At 56.4% G+C, this 17,792-nt stretch overlaps 1 protein-coding gene across 5 annotated transcripts in view; it reads left to right on the plus strand.

Annotated features, from left to right (window-relative positions):
- Rai1 (retinoic acid induced 1) overlaps positions 1-17,792 on the plus strand; it is a 93,070-nt gene that overhangs the window by 68,317 nt on the left and 6,961 nt on the right. For 4 of the 5 annotated variants that reach the window (XM_021177563.2, XM_029483839.1, XM_029483838.1 and 1 more), the window contains one exon: positions 10,439-15,965. In XM_021177563.2, the coding sequence (XP_021033222.1) occupies positions 10,455-15,965 (5,511 nt within the window). In that variant the 5' untranslated portion in view covers positions 10,439-10,454. Of the gene's footprint in view, positions 1-1,396; positions 1,439-10,438; positions 15,966-17,792 lie in introns of those variants that run through there. The other variant, XM_029483840.1, reaches the window with a different exon arrangement.

Below are 17,792 nucleotides of genomic sequence, written 5' to 3' on the forward strand. Positions count from 1 at the left end.
TGGAACTCACTTTGTAGACCAGGCTGGCCTCAAACTCAGAAATCCACCTGCCTCTGCCTCCTGAGTGCTGGGATTAAAGGCGTGCGCCGCCATCACGCCCGGCTACCAGTCCTCTTCTTGCTCCTGACCTACCTTGGCTTCCAGGCCCCTCCCATCTAGAGCCCCCTAGGATATCAACCTCCTTCTGCTTCTACCAGGTGCTCTGGCCTGCTAGGCCTCTTTACTTACCTGCAGTGCTACTGCTGGCCTCCCAAGGCCTCTCTCCTGAGGATGAACCCAATCAAAAGCCCAGCCCCTCAAAAGGTGGGATTTTTTTTTGTTTTGTTTTGTCTAGCTGACTTAAGCCTCAAGAGATTGGTCTCAGCCTTCCTAGTGTGGGGACCCTTTAATACAGCTCTTCAAGTTGTGGCGTTCCCCTGCCATAAAACTATTTTTGTTGCTACTTTACAACTGTAATTTTGTTACTGTTGTGAATCGTAATATAAATATTTGTGGTTTCCAATGGTCTTAGGTGACCCGTGACAAGGTCTTGACCAGCATGTTGAGAACTAACTCCATGGTTTCTGTGTCTGGGATGGCTACCCATTTCTCTGCTGACTGCTGCAGCTAACCACCTTCTCCTTAAAGAACGTTTCTCCTAAGACCCCCGAATTGGGTTAGGAAAAGTCTGGAAAACGCCAGGATATTTGAGGGTCTCAGTCAGATCCCGGAGTTGGTCCTGGCTTAGCTGCCCATCTGATGCTCCTAAAGAGGGCGGAATGAAGTTTAAGGTGGGTGGCCTTTCTGGGAGAAGAGCAACCACAACGGACTCGAACTTCCTGCAACCTCATACTGAGGAAGTAAGGGGTCTGAAGATGGCGAGTCAAAGTGGGTTTCTCCCTAGGGGGAGCCTAGACAGACCAACAAGAGGGAGTAAACCGATCTGGCAAGCTTCCTGTGTGCTCCTGGCACGTCCCCAGACCCTGGCTCAGGAAGGGGCTTGCTTTGAAGTTTCCGGCAAGACCTGCCCATTGCTGTTCAAAAGGCTTATTTGTCTAGTGGCTTAAGGAAGGGGACTGGCGGTGGGGGTGGCAGCGCCTGGCTTGGCGCCGTTGCACCCTGAGGGTCCGTGCATTTGGGAACTCCAGCTTCTGTGAACTAGAGGATGTTGAGATCAGGCCGAGAACCCCAGGGGGACTCGGTACTCCGGCCGGCTGTTTCAGGCTAGCGGGGAGCTGGAGCTGCCTCGCACCGCCACTCCGCGCAGGGTGGGAGGGAGCGAGGGAGGCGAGGGGACGAGCGCCGGCTCCCCGCCCCCATCCCACCCGGTTCCGATATTTAGCTGAAAGGCACGCGGCTCCTAATCGGCCCTTTCCAGGCTGAGATGTAGCGGCGCTCTGCCCGCGCAAGGGCGGGGGCCGGGCCGGGGGAGGCGCAGAGTCCGGAGCCTGCGAGCGAGGTGAGGAGCCCGCGTCCTCGGCTGCTGGAGCGGGCGGGCGGGCGCGCATCGCCGAGGCAGATATAGAAAGGGGGGCAGGTTAAAAATAACCCTCTTCGGCTGGGAAGCTCGCGCGCACTCTCTCGCCTCGTTCGGTGCCAGAGGACTCCAGGGGAGGTGGCGTTGGGGAGGGCAGCGCGGGATTCCCCTCCTCCGCCGCCGGGCGGGGTGCTGCCTGCACGCCACGGCTGCACGTGTGCGGGGCCGCGCGCCCAAGCCCCTCGGTCCGGCCCGCGGCGATCTCCCCAGCCTCACGCTTCTGGCTGTGCCCCTCCCGCACCCAGAGCGGCTGTAGGAAGCACTCCTTTATTCATTATTTACGAGCGTTAATAGGTTTGGGGCGCGCGGACTGGGGGCGGAGGCGAGGACGCCGCGGGGACCCCAGCGTTCGGGGAAGGATGCGGACCTGCGGGAAGGTCTGCGGGGCGGGGGTGGGGAGAGCTCACACGCAATTTCGCCGGCGCGCACTTAGCCGAACGGGGCGAAGGGACTATAGACCCCCACTTTCCTCCCTGCACGGCCCTTGCAGCCGCGTCCCTGACGCAGCTCTGGCCTCATTTATCATCATCTTTGGTCAAGTGGAGTGTGCAAGGAACAGCTGCTTCACTCGGCTGACTTCCGAGGGCGGCTACAGCGGGAATCAGGAAAATGAATGATGGAGGCTGGGGGGCCGCCCCCAGGTCCGGGTGCAGGCGGGAGGGAGGCGGGGAGCATCTTGGCTGCCTTTGCCTCGTGGCAAGCGCAGCGCCCCCTTCCTCTCTAGGCGCCCACAGTCCCTGCGGATCTGTGGCTTAGGACGGGCGGGTGTGCGGGAGGTCGCCGTGACCTTGCTGGGGTCAGTGGGTTGGGCTGCGGAGGAGGCGTCGCGGCGTCTTTGGTGGCCCTCTCCGGATTGGCGGAAGGCCGGGAGACAAGGAGGGGGAGGGGAATACCAATGGAAGGTGAAATTTTACCTGCCCCTGAGGGAGTCCTGCGGATTTTCTCCCGGCGACAGCCGCGCTCTGCCTTTGTCTTACATGGCCGAAACATCTGTAGCAGCGGCGGAGAGGCCGCAGACCCCACCCTCTGCGCCGCGCCCTAGGCAGAGTACCCTGCTGCAGCCCACACCTCAATGTGGGGTCCTCGCCCGCGCCCTTCCCCGCCTGGTGTCGATGGGGCGGGGGCTGGTTGCGGAAAGGGTTAATGGCCTAGTCGCAGACCCTAATTGTCAGAGCTAGGCCCCGCTCCGTTCCAATTACCCTAAGTAGAGACTGAATGCGCAATTAACGGAGTCAGCTTGCCAACTGGAAAGCTGTCCCCGCTTTCACGTTGAGCGGAATACTCCACCAGCTGACTTGGACGAAGCAATTTCCTCTGCTCTCCCCTTTCTCTCTCCTCCAGCCCCTTCTCTTTTTCTCTCTCCTTAATAATAAAATTATACCAAGCAGTTTGCGGTGTGGCAGGCGGCCAGAAAAGCGTTTCTTTAAACGCCGCCGTCTCACAATTAGGCAGCAAGAGGATTTGACACGCCGAGGCGGCCTGACAGGCGGCTTCCTCCCCTGGGGGCGGGTGCAGGAGGGGCTTCAGTGCCCTGCTCCCCCATATGGAACCCGCACTGAGAAGGGGCCAGGGCTGCACCTCCTGGGCTGTCAGCTTGCTGCAGTGAGAAGCCCTTGGGGCAAGCAGCAGGGGAGGTTCTACCCAGACTCCTGGAGGCAGCAAGATCTTTCCCTGCTGGGCTATACAGTAGGAAAGCCATGTTCTCTGTTTCTGTGTGACAGAGAGGCATTTGGGGCACGTAACTGCTGAACCTGGTGGACAACTTACTGATTCTCTCTGGATTTTCATTGATCGCTTCGAGTTTGGGATTGGAGTGTTGAGGAAGAATGTGCCCAGTTCCTGGGGCTGGTTGCTTTTCCATGCCAAACTGTCTTCCGAGGAGGTTGCAGACAGGACTGTCTGTAATGAGCCAGAGACCCTCCGCGGCTACCACTGGGAGAGCAGACCTAGAGTCCCCATGAGCACACAGGAAGAGCTGCTATGAAAGTGCCTGGGTACCCTGACCACTGGCTCTAGCAGCCAAACTCAGAACTGGACCACGGTAGGTAGGTAGGCAGTAGCGGCTGTAGGAGGGAGTTTGTTCTGGAAGCTTCCAGAGGGCAGCCACTTGCTTCCTTCATTTTTTTTCCTTCTTCCTGCCCCTGGGTGGCCTTCAGCGATACCTTGGCAGTTCACTGCGACTTAAGCTACACACACAGCCCACATCCCCTGGAACCTCAGCTCTGCGCTCTGCTCGCTCTCCACCTGGACGCTTTGCTGAGCCAAACTGGGCTCAAGAGCCAGTGGGCACCGACAGGAAAGGCTGCAGAGGAAAGAGTGCAGACTCCGCTGTTCGTTCCTAGTTAGATAGTTTTTGTTCTGCCCACCAACTCCCTCACCCACTCATGAAACTGCTCTGTGGCCCTCACCCTCAGAGGCTGTGATAAAGAATAAATACTGTGATAAGCACAAAGCCAGTAGTGTCCCTCTGTCCCACTTGGTCACCATCAGAGCAATTTTTATAGGGGCAACTCTGGGGCCAGAGTAGGGCTTTGGCGCTTAAGAGCAAACACTGAAGTCCCTACCTTTAGGCTCTTATCCTTAGGAGGCAGCTCATTGTACCATTAATTATGTAATTACTGCTGTCATGAACCCCACATGGGAGCTTGGCAGGGGTCCCAGGAGGGGGGAGGGGTGGGCCTTACCTATCTCTTGTGGAATGTTACAGGGCACTTCCTACACCACCTCTACAAGCCATGCTCACTCCACACTCCTACCTCTAGCTCTTGAGCTCCTTCCTGCACCCAGGCCTCTCACCTTTTACTTCAGTGTTTGCCTGGGCCATGATGCTACCTACCTACCAAGGCCTGCTGCTCTGGAGCCAGAGAACATCTAGGTACTCCTTGTTGCATTGGATACCCAAGTCCCCAGCCCAAGAAGCCAAGAGCTAAAGTGCATGGGTGTGTGTGTCCGCTTTGTCAGTCTTTGACACCTGGGGCTGATGGTCAAGTGAAAACCCACCGATGGTCCTTTTGAACTTTGCCCTGCTTTAAATAACAACAATAAAACCCTTGAGACTTGGTTGCTAACTTTTTTTTTTGGGTCTGTGTGTGTGTGTGTGTGTGTGTGTGTGTGTAAGAACAACTTCCAGGAGCTAGTGCTCTCTACTGTGGGTTTCAGGGATGGAAGTTGATCACTAAGCCATTATATCTTGCCAGCCCTGGTAACATTTTTGCAAATGAAAAAACGTCCCTACTGTGCATTTCTGACTTGTAACCTCTCGAAGCAAAGGCTCTCTGCTCTGGCACATTCTCCCCCCACTTTGCTTGGGACCAGTGTGTACAGCTGCCTCCAACCCCCATCTGAGTACAGTACCCCGAAGTGGACTCTTCGTCCATCCTTAAGAACAGGTCTGTGTTTAAAGTATGAAGCAGACCTGTGGCCCTACCTAGCTTATGCCTCTCACTCTGCCCAAATACCTTGTATCTTATCAGCTGACTTCTTAGTCTGGATTTAGTTTCACAGGGTTAATGTGACATTTGGAGCATGATTCATTTAATAAATATTTATTGTTCTGGGCAATGGGGACATGGCTATGAATAAAATAGGCAAAAATCCCTGCTCTTATGGAACTTTTTTCATTCGAGAGGAGACTGGCAATGAGGCCAAAGGTAAGTGCTTTGAAGAACTAGAAGGAAGCCCAAGGGGTGTCATTTTAAATACAATGATAACAGGGACACAGCAGAGTTGCATGGGTGTCTGGGAATGGTTTTCCTAGCAAAAGGGACAACTGGCACAGGCCTTGAGGCCCATGGAGGTGAAAGACTTGCCCAAGGTCAAAGCCTAGTGGCATTTAGACAGCCTGCTACTAGCTTGGCACTTCTTTTCTGCTTCTTCAACAAGTAAGGTAAACCCTGGTCCTTCTGGGAGCATGGAGTGGAGAGGACAAGCTGTCCTGATGAGTTCAGCTTTCTGTAAGGATAGCACTACTGGGGCTTGGAGTGTGGACCAACCCAAGCAGCCTGGGAACCCCTGTGAGCTCCCTCTAGCCAGACCCCGGTCTTTAGACCCTGCCTGTGGGTGGCATCTGTGAGGGCAGGCTAGCCTGAGCTGGACATGATGGACGGGGCCTGCTTTCTTCGTAGTTGGCCTTTATGTTTCTCCTTATTTAGACAGTGAGCGGTCAATAAAATGGCCCACAGTAGCCACAGGAGATCGGTGAAGACGAGTAGCAGCTGAGGTGGCAACAGAGAAGACAGCCCTGATGGTGGGCACAGGGCCAGCTGGACTATGGGCCCCTGCCACTGAGGGCATCAGCTGTGACCTGCTGCATCCTAGTAAGAGATGCTGAGGGCTGTGTCTAAGAAAGAACTGGTGCGGCCAGGGTCAATGCCATGGTGTTGCATCTCACTCCAGTGCCCTAGCATGGTAGGGACAATAAGTCTAGAGAACTCAGATTCAGCCTCTTAGGTCCCCAGCCTTAGAAGATCCTGGGTCCATTTTTTCCCCCTGTGTTGCCCAGGCTGGCTTGTTGCAGTGTTTGGTAACTGAATTTAAAGGCTCATGAATGCTAGGCAAATACTCTACCACTGAGCTCTATGCCTAACCTGCCAGACTGGTCCTGAACTTGAGATATGATCCCCTTGCTTCAGATTCCAAATGCTAGGATCATAGATTTATGCCACTATATCCTGCTAATTTTCTACTTCAGTGATGGAGATACTGTCTGGCAAGTCTTCTAAAAAGCCTGAACCACAACCCTGTCTTGTATCTGCTACTTCTTATCTCTCCGCCTGCCTCTGTCTACTCAGGACCCCTCCTCCTGTTGGGAGAGGTAGTGTAAAGAAGATGTTACCAACATGGGGTGGTCTTGAGAAGCTGTGCTTTGGGGTAGCTTTGGGGTAGAGCTGTCAGATCCTTCAGCCTCTTCCTGATGCTAGCTCCTAGCCCAAGAAGTTTAGCGTAGTCTCAAAGGCCAGTGGGGTCTGACTGCTCTTGTGGGTTCCATGAAGATTCATCCCTGCTTCCCAGACAGGCTCAGCCCTAAAAACTAACAGAGACCTCTGATACCTTCTGCCGATTGATTTTTGTCTCATTCCTTTTAGACAGTCTCGCTGCCCCCAAGCTAGCTAGCCTGCAAGATCATGCAATACCTGTTTTCTCCTCTTCTTCCCCATCCACCTCCCCTTGTTGCTAGGGTTACAGGCTCACCCTGCTTTGTCCAGCTTTTTTTGCATGGATGCTGGGGTTCCATACTCAGGTCCTCAAGCTTGTACAGCAAGCCCTCCTACTGAGCCTCTCCCAGCTTCCAAGTCTTAATATTTATTCTTCATCCATAACAGATGGGGAGACCCTTGGGGTCTCACCTACCCACTGCTCCATGAACATCTGTCTTTTTCCAGGCTTCCTGGGCCCCATAAATACCCCCTTTCTGGTTCTCAGGCCTTGAGTGGGTTAAACTTTCAATTTTTCCTAAGCTACCAATCAGGTTATAAACAACTCTGGCGAGGTGGGAGGGCCAGTGACTGGGGACTGCTAGTGAAGAGGGAATGTGCATCTTCCCACCTGTCCCCCTTTTCCCTCAGGGTAACATTCCTACAAGGCCCACAGTGTATACCATCTCACTGGTAGGGCTCACTCTTGGGCCTGATGAGCCTGTGGGACTAACAACCCTCCACTAGAGGCTGGTCAACTACTATAGGTAGGATTGCCTGCTGAGAACTAGGGTACAGCTCAGTGGTAGACCTTGCTTAGCAAGTTAAAGGCCCTGGGTTTGTCCCTAGTAGCACAGAAATATAGAGCCAGGCTTGCAGGCAGGGTCAGGCCTGCTGTAGAGGGGCACATAGGCATATATTTGTCTGTCCTAAACTCAGCTCTGTATTCTTGCTGTCATACTAAGACACCCTCTCAGGGTGGGACTTTCTGGTGTGAGGTACAGAAGAGGGGTTTGATCTTCAATGTTCAGCTAGCAAACAATTCCTCTACCCCTATTAACGTCACCTTTAGTAGTAGAAAGGACAAGATAAAACAAAAAGTCCAGTTTTATCAGTGGCTAGCACACACACACACAGTCTTTGGGAGAAGGCTGTGCCTGAGGCTCAGCCTCACTATTCCTTCAGTGAACTCTTTGATGGCTGTGTTGATGGCTTGCCATCCTTGGCTGCTGGAATGTCAAAGGAGGTTCATCCTGGTTGCAAGCACCACCAGAGTCCACGAAGCTCTGCCCTTGTTGAGCCTGGTACACTCTTCATCCAGTGTCTAGAGTAACCAGTGGTTACAGGGGTGGAGTATTCATGTCCCTAGGGCAATGAGGGCTGCTCTGGATTCCCATCAGCTGTGTGCCAGATTCTGCCAAGCTGGTTGAGGGGAAGCCTTGGCAAGTTCCCAGGAGAAGGGGGAGGAGCAGAAGCTGGGGCAAGGTTAAGGTTCCCTTCTCAAACCTTACTGCTATTAATCCAGCCATTTCAGCTTCTTCCCTCCGTGTTGAAAGGTCACTATCACCTATGGGGTATTCATTCTTACAACTGCTCTCCTGATGCTGCCCATACCAGTCCTTCACTATCTGCTTCTCATCCCTTCCATGTCCTTTCCTGGTGCTCTTGAAAAATAATCATAATCACAATAATTAATAACAACAGAGCCCGCTGCAAGTCTTAAAGAGGCAGCACCTATTTTCTGCTGGCAGAGCCAGCAGTACCTCTGTAGCTAGCAGCTAGGATGCCACCATGCCTGAGCCTTTGTTTCTGTCCCTCCCTCTGCCAGGGTTGGAGGGTGGTGCTGGGGCACATGTTTCTGCCTGTGTCCTCCAACAGGCCCTGGGCCTCTGAGATTTTAATTGAACTGTCTTTTCTTAGAGATAGATGCTTTCCACATCCAGCTGCCTGTGTGCATCGGGAAGCTGGCCTGTAATCCTGTGTGGGGAAATTAAAAGGCATAGCAGCTGGACTGATTAGATGGGGCAGGGACAGAGCAGGCAGGGAGGGGACACTGTTCATGGCTCCCCTCTTTAGATGATGTCTCTGGTAATGCATTGCATTTTGGGGAATGTATTGCAGGGATACACACACACACACACACAACTCCAGCCGTAGAAATGTTAATGATATCCACAGGACACTCAGCAGGAAATGAGAGTGATCTGGGACTAATAAAAACCGAAATGTAATTTGTGCAGATATATGAGGGAGGCAGATGTAGCCTTCAGAGCAGACCGGGTTTGTGCGTTCTTGGCTTATAAACACACACCCAGGGAGGGCAGGGAGCTGGCATTTTGTGTCCTGGTCTTAGAAATGACCCAGCAGCCATCCTGAGCAGGCGTGGCATCTCCCCTCCTCCCCAACCCCCGCATCCAGAGTCTGCTCTGGGAAGGTGGGGCAGGAGGCACCAGGCTGCCCTGCCTCCAGCCCTTCTGGAATGGCAGGCACCACTTGGTGTTTCATCCAAAGGGCAGGTAGGCACTGTCCTAGTGAGGGGCTAGAGACATGTGCTGATGGGGATGGGATAGGCAGAAAGCTTTAACAATCTGGAGAAGAAGAAAGTTGTCAGCTGGGTCAGCCCTACTGCTCTGAGCTCTGGAGGCTCTGGCTGCCTGGGAGTGCCCTGTTCAACTGGATGGAGCTCTTTCACCTCCCTCCCTTGGGTCAGTTCCCAGACAAAGGAAGGAAAGCGCCTTTGTGGGATCCAGACTAAAGGGAGGCTGGATCTCCCTTCCAATAGCTCTCACTCCTGTCCCTGGGAGGCACATACCTCTCCTCCCCCACATTCAAACCCCTGACACCTTTGTGGTCTATGGCAGGCCACACCTCCATCTTAGTGTGTTTTGGGACAAGAACTGTCCCTTCCTAGAGGCTTGGGCTGCTCAGACCCAGAGAACTTGAACACCCTGCCTTCACCCTGCGTGGTGGCTGGGTAAACCCTGAATCTGTGGGATGTGGTGCCAATAGTCAGCCTTCTTTGTGATTTCTCCAAAGCTTGGGGGCATTCCTGTTTTTCACCACTGAGGATTTTCTGGGGTAGCCAAAGCCAATCAGTTGAAGGAAACCAGCCGAGATAGCCAAGCCTGGATTGTGACTCCACAAAAGCCCCTGGTCTACCTGCCCCTGCCTTCCATATCAGTGCTGTCTGTACCATCCCTGACCTGGGAAAGTTGGGAGGAGCTCATTGGGGAGGGACAGAGAACGGGAAGAGTCGTGTGCTGCTCTCCAGTGGCCAGGGGACTGTGTCTTTGTCCCCTATTAGTATGCATCCCCACACTCTGGACTGCATAATCTGTTTATGCACCTATGATACCAAGAACAGGAGGCAGGTGCTATCATCCTTCACTCCCAGGAGTCCAGGGAGGGGATGCTTAGCAGCCCCCAGTCAACATCTGCCAGAGGGGACAGAGTCCAGATGGCACTACAGGGGAGGCGTGTGTGAGCGTGCATGGACATGTGCCTGATAGGTCCTTTGTACATGTGTGGATTCATGTATGTGCAGTTACAGTGGCCTGGAAAGCCACCTCTCCCCAATTGGGGAGGGGTCCTCACGGGTGTCCAGTGTGGCTGAGTCACGCTTAGGTACAGCTACACAAAGAGTAAGATGATGGGATCCAGCAGGGCCCCAGGGAACAGTGGAATTGCTCTGCTAAATGATTTTGAGCTGTCTACAAGGGCTGGGCGTGGTAGTACAGACGAGCTGATAGAGAGGAGGAGCTGGCAAGAGAGGCCTGGAGTGGCCATTCATTGTGACTTGGTCTGTGCAGCCTGTTTGGACTGTCCATTTCAGCGGGAGCTCACTGTAGAAGCAGGATTTTAGAGCATACCTCTCAGACCCAGAGGCTGTCAGTATGTGCAGGCAGAGCTGGTGGGAGGGTGCCGGGAGGGAGGTATGCTGACTGAGGCAGCAAGCAAACCATGGCCCGTCTGAATTGTTTCCCCTCTGCACCATCCTTTCTCTTCACAGATAACCAGCCCGAGTCATGCAGTCTTTTCGAGAAAGGTGTGGTTTCCATGGCAAACAGCAAAACTACCCACAGACCTCCCAGGAGACATCGCGCCTGGAGAACTACAGGCAGCCGGGTCAGGCTGGGCTAAGCTGTGATCGGCAGAGGCTGCTGGCCAAGGACTACTACAGCCCTCAGCCCTATACAGGCTATGAGGGTGGCACTGGTACACCTTCTGGCACGGTGGCCACGGCAGCTGCAGACAAGTACCACCGAGGCAGCAAATCCCTGCAGGGGAGGCCAGCTTTCCCCAGCTATGTTCAAGACAGCAGCCCCTACCCAGGGCGCTACTCTGCCGAGGAAGGTCTTCAGACCTGGGGGGGCCCTCAGCCACCGCCTCCTCAGCCACAGCCTCTGCCCGGGGCAGTGAGCAAGTATGAGGAGAACCTGATGAAGAAGACAGTTGTGCCTCCTCCAAACAGGCAGTACCCTGAGCAGGGCCCCCAGCTTCCCTTCCGGACTCACAGCCTGCATGTCCCACCACCACAGCCTCAGCAGCCCCTGGCTTACCCCAAACTCCAAAGGCAGAAACCACAGAACGACCTTGCCTCCCCTCTGCCCTTCCCCCAGGGCAGCCACTTTCCCCAGCATTCCCAGTCCTTCCCTACCTCCTCCACTTATGCCCCAACAGTGCAGGGTGGTGGGCAGGGGGCCCACTCCTACAAGAGCTGCACAGCACCATCTGCCCAGCCTCATGATAGGCCGATGAGTGCCAATGCGAGCCTGGCTCCAGGGCAACGGGTCCAGAATCTTCACGCTTACCAGCCTGGCCGCCTTGGCTACGAGCAACAGCAGCAAGCACTTCAAGGCCGGCACCACACCCAGGAAACACTCCACTACCAGAACCTCGCCAAGTACCAACACTATGGACAGCAAGGCCAGGGCTACTGTCCCCCGGACACAGCTGTCAGGACTCCAGAGCAGTATTACCAGACGTTCAGCCCGAGCTCCAGCCACTCCCCTGCACGGTCTGTGGGTCGCTCCCCTTCCTATAGCTCCACCCCGTCACCACTGATGCCCAATCTGGAGAACTTCCCCTATAGCCAGCAGCCGCTTAGTACTGGGGCCTTCCCCACAGGCATCACAGACCACAGCCACTTTATGCCCCTGCTTAACCCGTCCCCAACAGATGCTGCCAGCTCTGTGGACCCCCAGGCAGGCAACTGCAAGCCCCTGCAGAAGGAAAAGCTCCCTGACAACTTGCTCTCAGACCTCAGCCTGCAGAGCCTCACAGCGCTCACCTCCCAGGTGGAAAACATCTCCAACACCGTGCAGCAGCTCTTGCTGTCCAAAGCTACCATGCCACAGAAGAAAGGGGTCAAGAGCCTTGTGTCCAGGACTCCAGAGCAGCACAAAAGCCAGCACTGTAGCCCTGAGGGCAGCGGCTACTCAGCTGAGCCAGCGGGCACACCACTGTCTGAGCCGCCGAGCAGCACGCCACAGTCCACCCATGCTGAGCCACAGGACACTGACTACCTGAGTGGCTCCGAGGACCCGCTAGAACGCAGCTTCCTCTACTGCAGCCAGGCCCGGGGCAGCCCCGCCAGGGTCAACAGCAACTCCAAGGCTAAGCCTGAGTCTGTGTCCACCTGTTCTGTGACCTCACCTGATGACATGTCCACCAAGTCCGACGACTCTTTCCAGAGCCTGCACAGTACTCTGCCCCTGGACAGCTTCTCCAAATTTGTCGCAGGCGAGCGGGACTGCCCGCGCCTGCTGCTCAGTGCCCTGGCACAGGAAGATCTGGCCTCCGAGATCCTGGGACTGCAGGAAGCCATTGTTGAGAAGGCTGACAAGGCCTGGGCTGAGGCTTCCAGCCTGCCCAAGGACAATGGCAAGCCACCCTTCTCACTGGAGAACCATGGCACCTGCCTGGACACTGTGGCAAAGACTTCATGGTCACAGCCAGGGGAGCCGGAGACCCTCCCTGAGCCCTTGCAGCTGGACAAGGGTGGCAGCACCAAGGACTTCAGCCCGGGGCTGTTTGAAGACCCCTCTGTGGCCTTTGCCACCACTGACCCGAAGAAAACAAGCAGTCCCCTGTCCTTCGGCACCAAGCCTTTGCTAGGGACTGCCACTCCTGACCCCACCACAGCAGCATTTGACTGCTTTCCAGATACACCCACTGCCAGCTCGGTGGATGGTGCCAACCCCTTTGCCTGGCCAGAGGAGAACCTGGGCGATGCTTGTCCTCGTTGGGGCCTCCACCCTGGTGAGCTTACCAAGGGCTTGGAACAGGGTGCAAAAGCCTCAGACAGCGTGGGCAAGGCAGATGCACACGAGGCCTCTGCTTGCATGGGCTTCCAGGAGGATCATGCCATCGGGAAGCCGGCAGCCGCACTGTCCGGGGACTTCAAACAGCAGGAGGCAGAGGGGGTGAAAGAGGAGGTGGGTGGGTTGCTGCAGTGCCCCGAGGTGGCCAAGGCCGACCAGTGGCTGGAGGAGAGCCGCCATTGCTGTTCTTCCACTGACTTTGGGGACCTGCCACTGTTGCCGCCCCCTGGCAGGAAGGAGGACCTGGAAGCTGAAGAGGAGTACTCTTCTCTGTGTGAACTGCTGGGGAGCCCTGAGCAGAGGCCCAGCCTGCAGGACCCGCTGTCCCCAAAGGCCCCGCTGATGTGCACCAAGGAGGAGGCAGAGGAGGCGCTGGACACCAAGGTTGGCTGGGTCTCTCCGTGTCACCTCTCCGGGGAGCCTGCTGTCCTACTGGGCCCCTCTGTGGGTGCCCAATCAAAGGTTCAGAGCTGGTTTGAATCTTCTCTGTCACACATGAAGCCGGGAGAAGAAGGGCCGGAGATGGAGAGGGCTCCAGGTAGTTCCGGCACCTCACAAGGCTCCTTGGCCCCGAAGCCTAACAAGCCTGCCGTACCTGAGGGGCCCATTGCTAAGAAAGAGCCTGTGCCACGGGGTAAGAGCTTACGGAGCCGGCGAGTACACCGGGGGCTGCCTGAGGCTGAAGACTCTCCGTGCAGGGTGCCAGCACTTCCCAAAGACCTCTTGCTCCCAGAGTCTTGCACGGGGCCCCCACAGGGACAGGCCGAGGGGGCTGGAGCCCCAGGCCGGGGGCTGTCAGAAGGGCTCCCCAGAATGTGTACCCGCTCGCTTACAGCTCTGAGTGAGCCCCAAACTCCTGGACCTCCGGGCCTGACTACCACCCCTACGCCTCCCGACAAACTGGGAGGTAAGCAGCGAGCTGCCTTCAAGTCTGGCAAGCGGGTCGGAAAACCATCACCCAAGGCTGCATCCAGCCCCAGCAACCCTGCTGCCCTGCCTGTTGCCTCAGACAGCAGCCCCGTGGGCTCCAAGACCAAGGAGCCAGACTCTCCCAGCATGCCTGGCAAGGACCAGCGCTCCATGGTCCTCCGGTCTCGCACCAAACCCCAGCAGGTCTTCCATGCCAAACGGCGGCGGCCCTCGGAGAGCCGGATCCCAGACTGTCGTGCCACCAAGAAGCTCCCTGCTAACAACCATTTACCCACTGCGTTCAAGGTCTCCAGTGGGCCCCAGAAGGAAGGTCGGATGAGCCAGCGGGTCAAAGTACCCAAGCCTGGTACAGGAAGCAAGCTTTCAGATCGGCCTCTCCACACGCTCAAGAGGAAGTCGTCTTTCATGGCACCTGTCCCCACCAAAAAACGGAGCCTCATCCTGAGAAGCAACAATGGAAGTGGGGGAGATGGGAGGGAGGAGAGGGCTGAGAGTTCCCCTGGCCTCTTACGGAGGATGGCCTCACCCCAGAGGGCCAGACCCAGGGGTAGTGGGGAGCCACCCCCACCCCCACCCTTGGAGCCACCTGCTGCATGCATGGGGTTGTCTACACAGTCATCCCTGCCCAGTGCTGTGAGGACCAAGGTGCTGCCACCGCGAAAGGGCCGCGGCCTCAAGCTGGAGGCCATAGTGCAGAAGATCACCTCACCTGGTCTCAAGAAACTCGCATGCAGAGTGGCGGGAGCCCCTCCTGGGACACCCCGGAGCCCAGCCCTGCCTGAGAGACGTCCAGGGGGCAGTCCAGCCGGGGCGGAAGAGGGTTTAGGAGGAATGGGGCAAATGCTACCAGCAGCTTCCGGAGCTGACCCATTGTGCAGGAACCCAGCCAGCAGGTCCCTAAAAGGTAAACTCTTGAACAGTAAGAAGCTGTCCTCTGCTGCTGACTGCCCCAAAGTTGAGGCCTTCATGTCCCCGGAGACCCTGCCATCACTAGGGACTGCCCGGGCACCGAAGAAAAGGAGCCGGAAAGGCAGGACTGGGGCCTTGGGACCCTCCAAAGGTCCGTTGGAGAAGCGGCCGTGTCCGGGCCAGCCTCTGCTCCTCGCTCCCCACGACAGGGCCAGCAGCACTCAGGGCGGAGGTGAGGACAACTCCAGTGGAGGAGGCAAGAAGCCAAAGACAGAGGAGCTGGGACCGGCCTCCCAGCCCCCCGAAGGCCGGCCCTGCCAGCCCCAGACGAGGGCGCAGAAGCAGCCGGGCCAAGCCAGCTACAGCAGCTATTCCAAGCGGAAGCGCCTCAGCCGCGGCCGGGGGAAGACCGCCCACGCTTCACCCTGTAAGGGACGTGCCACTCGGAGAAGGCAGCAGCAGGTACTGCCCCTGGATCCTGCAGAGCCTGAAATCCGACTCAAATACATTTCCTCTTGCAAAAGGCTGCGGGCAGACAGCCGCACCCCAGCCTTCTCACCTTTTGTGCGGGTGGAGAAGCGAGATGCGTACACCACCATATGCACTGTCGTCAACTCCCCAGGGGATGAGCCGAAACCTCACTGGAAGCCATCCTCCTCTGCTGCCTCCTCCTCCACCTCTTCCTCCTCCTTAGAACCAGCTGGGGCTTCTCTGACCACATTCCCTGGAGGCTCTGTGCTGCAGCAGAGGCCCTCCCTGCCCCTCTCCTCCACCATGCATCTGGGGCCTGTGGTGTCTAAGGCCCTAAGTACCTCTTGCCTTGTCTGCTGCCTCTGCCAAAACCCAGCCAATTTCAAGGACCTTGGGGACCTCTGTGGCCCCTACTACCCTGAACACTGCCTCCCCAAAAAGAAGCCAAAACTCAAGGAGAAGGCGCGGCTGGAGGGCACCTTGGAGGAGGCCTCTCTGCCTCTCGAGAGAACACTCAAAGGCCTGGAATGTTCAGCCAGCACCACTGCTGCCGCCCCTACCACAGCCACTATCACTACCCCCACGGCCCTGGGGAGACTGTCCAGGCCCGATGGCCCAGCTGACCCTGCCAAGCAGGGGCCCCTGCGCACCAGTGCCCGGGGCCTGTCACGGCGACTGCAGAGTTGCTATTGCTGTGATGGTCAGGGGGACGGGGGTGAGGAGGTGGCCCCGGCTGACAAGAGCCGCAAACATGAATGCAGCAAAGAGGCCCCTACAGAACCTGGTGGGGACACCCAGGAACACTGGGTCCATGAGGCCTGTGCTGTGTGGACCAGCGGGGTGTACCTGGTGGCCGGGAAGCTCTTTGGGCTGCAGGAGGCCATGAAGGTAGCTGTGGACATGGTAAGAGGCTAGAGCAGCTGGGGCGGGCTAGGGCAGTGTGAAGTACCAACAGGCTGGCAGAAGTGTCTCCAGGGCTCTATTGTGGGCTACTTGTGCCCATAGCCAAAGAGTACAGCCTCCAGCCCTGGGGTCTCTTGGGGGAGTATGGAGGCAAGTTGAAGCACACCCGGGGCTACAGCAGAGCACGTTCATCCATCTTGCCCAGGGTATGTGCTACAGTTTCTACATTCCACTGGGCCCAGTGGAGTATACTGCTCACACACACTACCCCACACCGGAGTTGCTGGGTCCCAGCAAGACAGGCCTTCCAGAGTTGAATGCCAAGATGGCCTGGTCTCCCCTGAACTGGGACATAGGGGGTAGCTTCTAAACAACATGTGGCTAAAGCGTGGGACACTGGTCCTGGGCAACCCTGGCTTACCTGGCCACCGGAGCCCTGAAGCGCAGACCTCCAGTTTTAAGTCATCCCTTCAGAGAACTTTGGACTGCAGCATGCACTCCCCCAAGCCTTGCTCCTGCCTCTCCTGTGGGGCAAGGTCACAGGACCTAGCACATTAACACCTATTGATCTTTAAGGCTATATCTGGGATCACAGGTCTGGGAAGGAGAAAGCATTTTGAGCCGTGGCTACAGCTAAGAGACCTCAGGCCGAGGGACTGGCAGAGGCCACTTCAGAGCCCACGCTCCCTGAAGTTTTGGCCCCAGGGCAGCAAGGCCACTTCCTGCCTCTGCAGATTGTGCCCTGGTTCCTGGGCAGTGAGGCCCTGGGCCCCCTCCTCCACACTGGTTCTTTCAGGGTAACCATGCTAATTCTGTTGGTCTCCCCTCCTCCCCTTCCTCCTCTCAGCACACTGTGGGCAGCTGAGCCTAGAGGACCAGTGCCCCCCTCCGCCCCATACTTTACTGTCCCAGATCTTGAGAAGTGTTCTGCCCAGGCAGCCCCCACCCCCAGCCCTGACCTTGGGGACCACTGTGGATGCTGCCCCTGGCTCCAGGCTCTAGGCTCCAGGCACTTACTGCCCATGGTGCCAACTATAGAATCTCTCTGGGCCCCGTTGTCTGCCCACCTTGGTGAGAAGGGCACAAGAGGCAAGACATCACAGCTTTCAGGACCTCAGCCAGTTGATGAGCAGGCAAGACATCAGCCACACATGGTCCACACATCCTCTTCCTGCTTATCACTGGTTCCTTGGTAACTTTATCTTCATGGCTACCTTAAAATAATCTCATCTTTCCATTAGAAAGTAACGAGCTGGAGAGATGGCCCAGCAGTTAGGAGCAACGGCTACCCCTCCTGAGAACCTTGGTTCAGCCCACAGCTGTCTGTAACTCCAGCTCCAGGACACCTGACACTTTCACACATACAGTAGGCAAAACACCAATACATGTAAAATAAAAATAAATCATTTTTTAAAAAGAAAAAAAAAACCTGGATGGAACCTCTGTCCAGCTGGTTGTCCTGACCCTGCTCCATCCAGGGCTTTGGGGCCCAGGGGTGGCAGCAAGTCATCTCATGTCCCCAACCTGACATAAACAAGGAGAAATATTGGTAAGTTGAGGTAAGGGTCCCTGTACCCTGGCTCGGGCTGTACCTCTGGCTTCCTCTTCCTGTGCTGCCATCCACAGACTGTCTTGTTGAGCTGAGGAGGCTCTCTGCTGAGAGAGCTCTGCCACACCTCAGAGTAACAGTGAAGGCCAAGAGAGGCCCTCACTGGACGAGGGTTAGCTGCATAATGAAGACTTCCCTGCTAGAGGTGGCCCTGGCTGACAGCTGGGACCTGTTGCCAGGCTGTCCCCCAGAGCCACAGGCTCAGGACGTGGCCACCT

The sequence above is a fragment of the Mus caroli genome, chromosome 11 (assembly GCF_900094665.2).
Source record: "Mus caroli chromosome 11, CAROLI_EIJ_v1.1, whole genome shotgun sequence".
Taxonomy (NCBI): domain Eukaryota; kingdom Metazoa; phylum Chordata; class Mammalia; order Rodentia; family Muridae; genus Mus; species Mus caroli.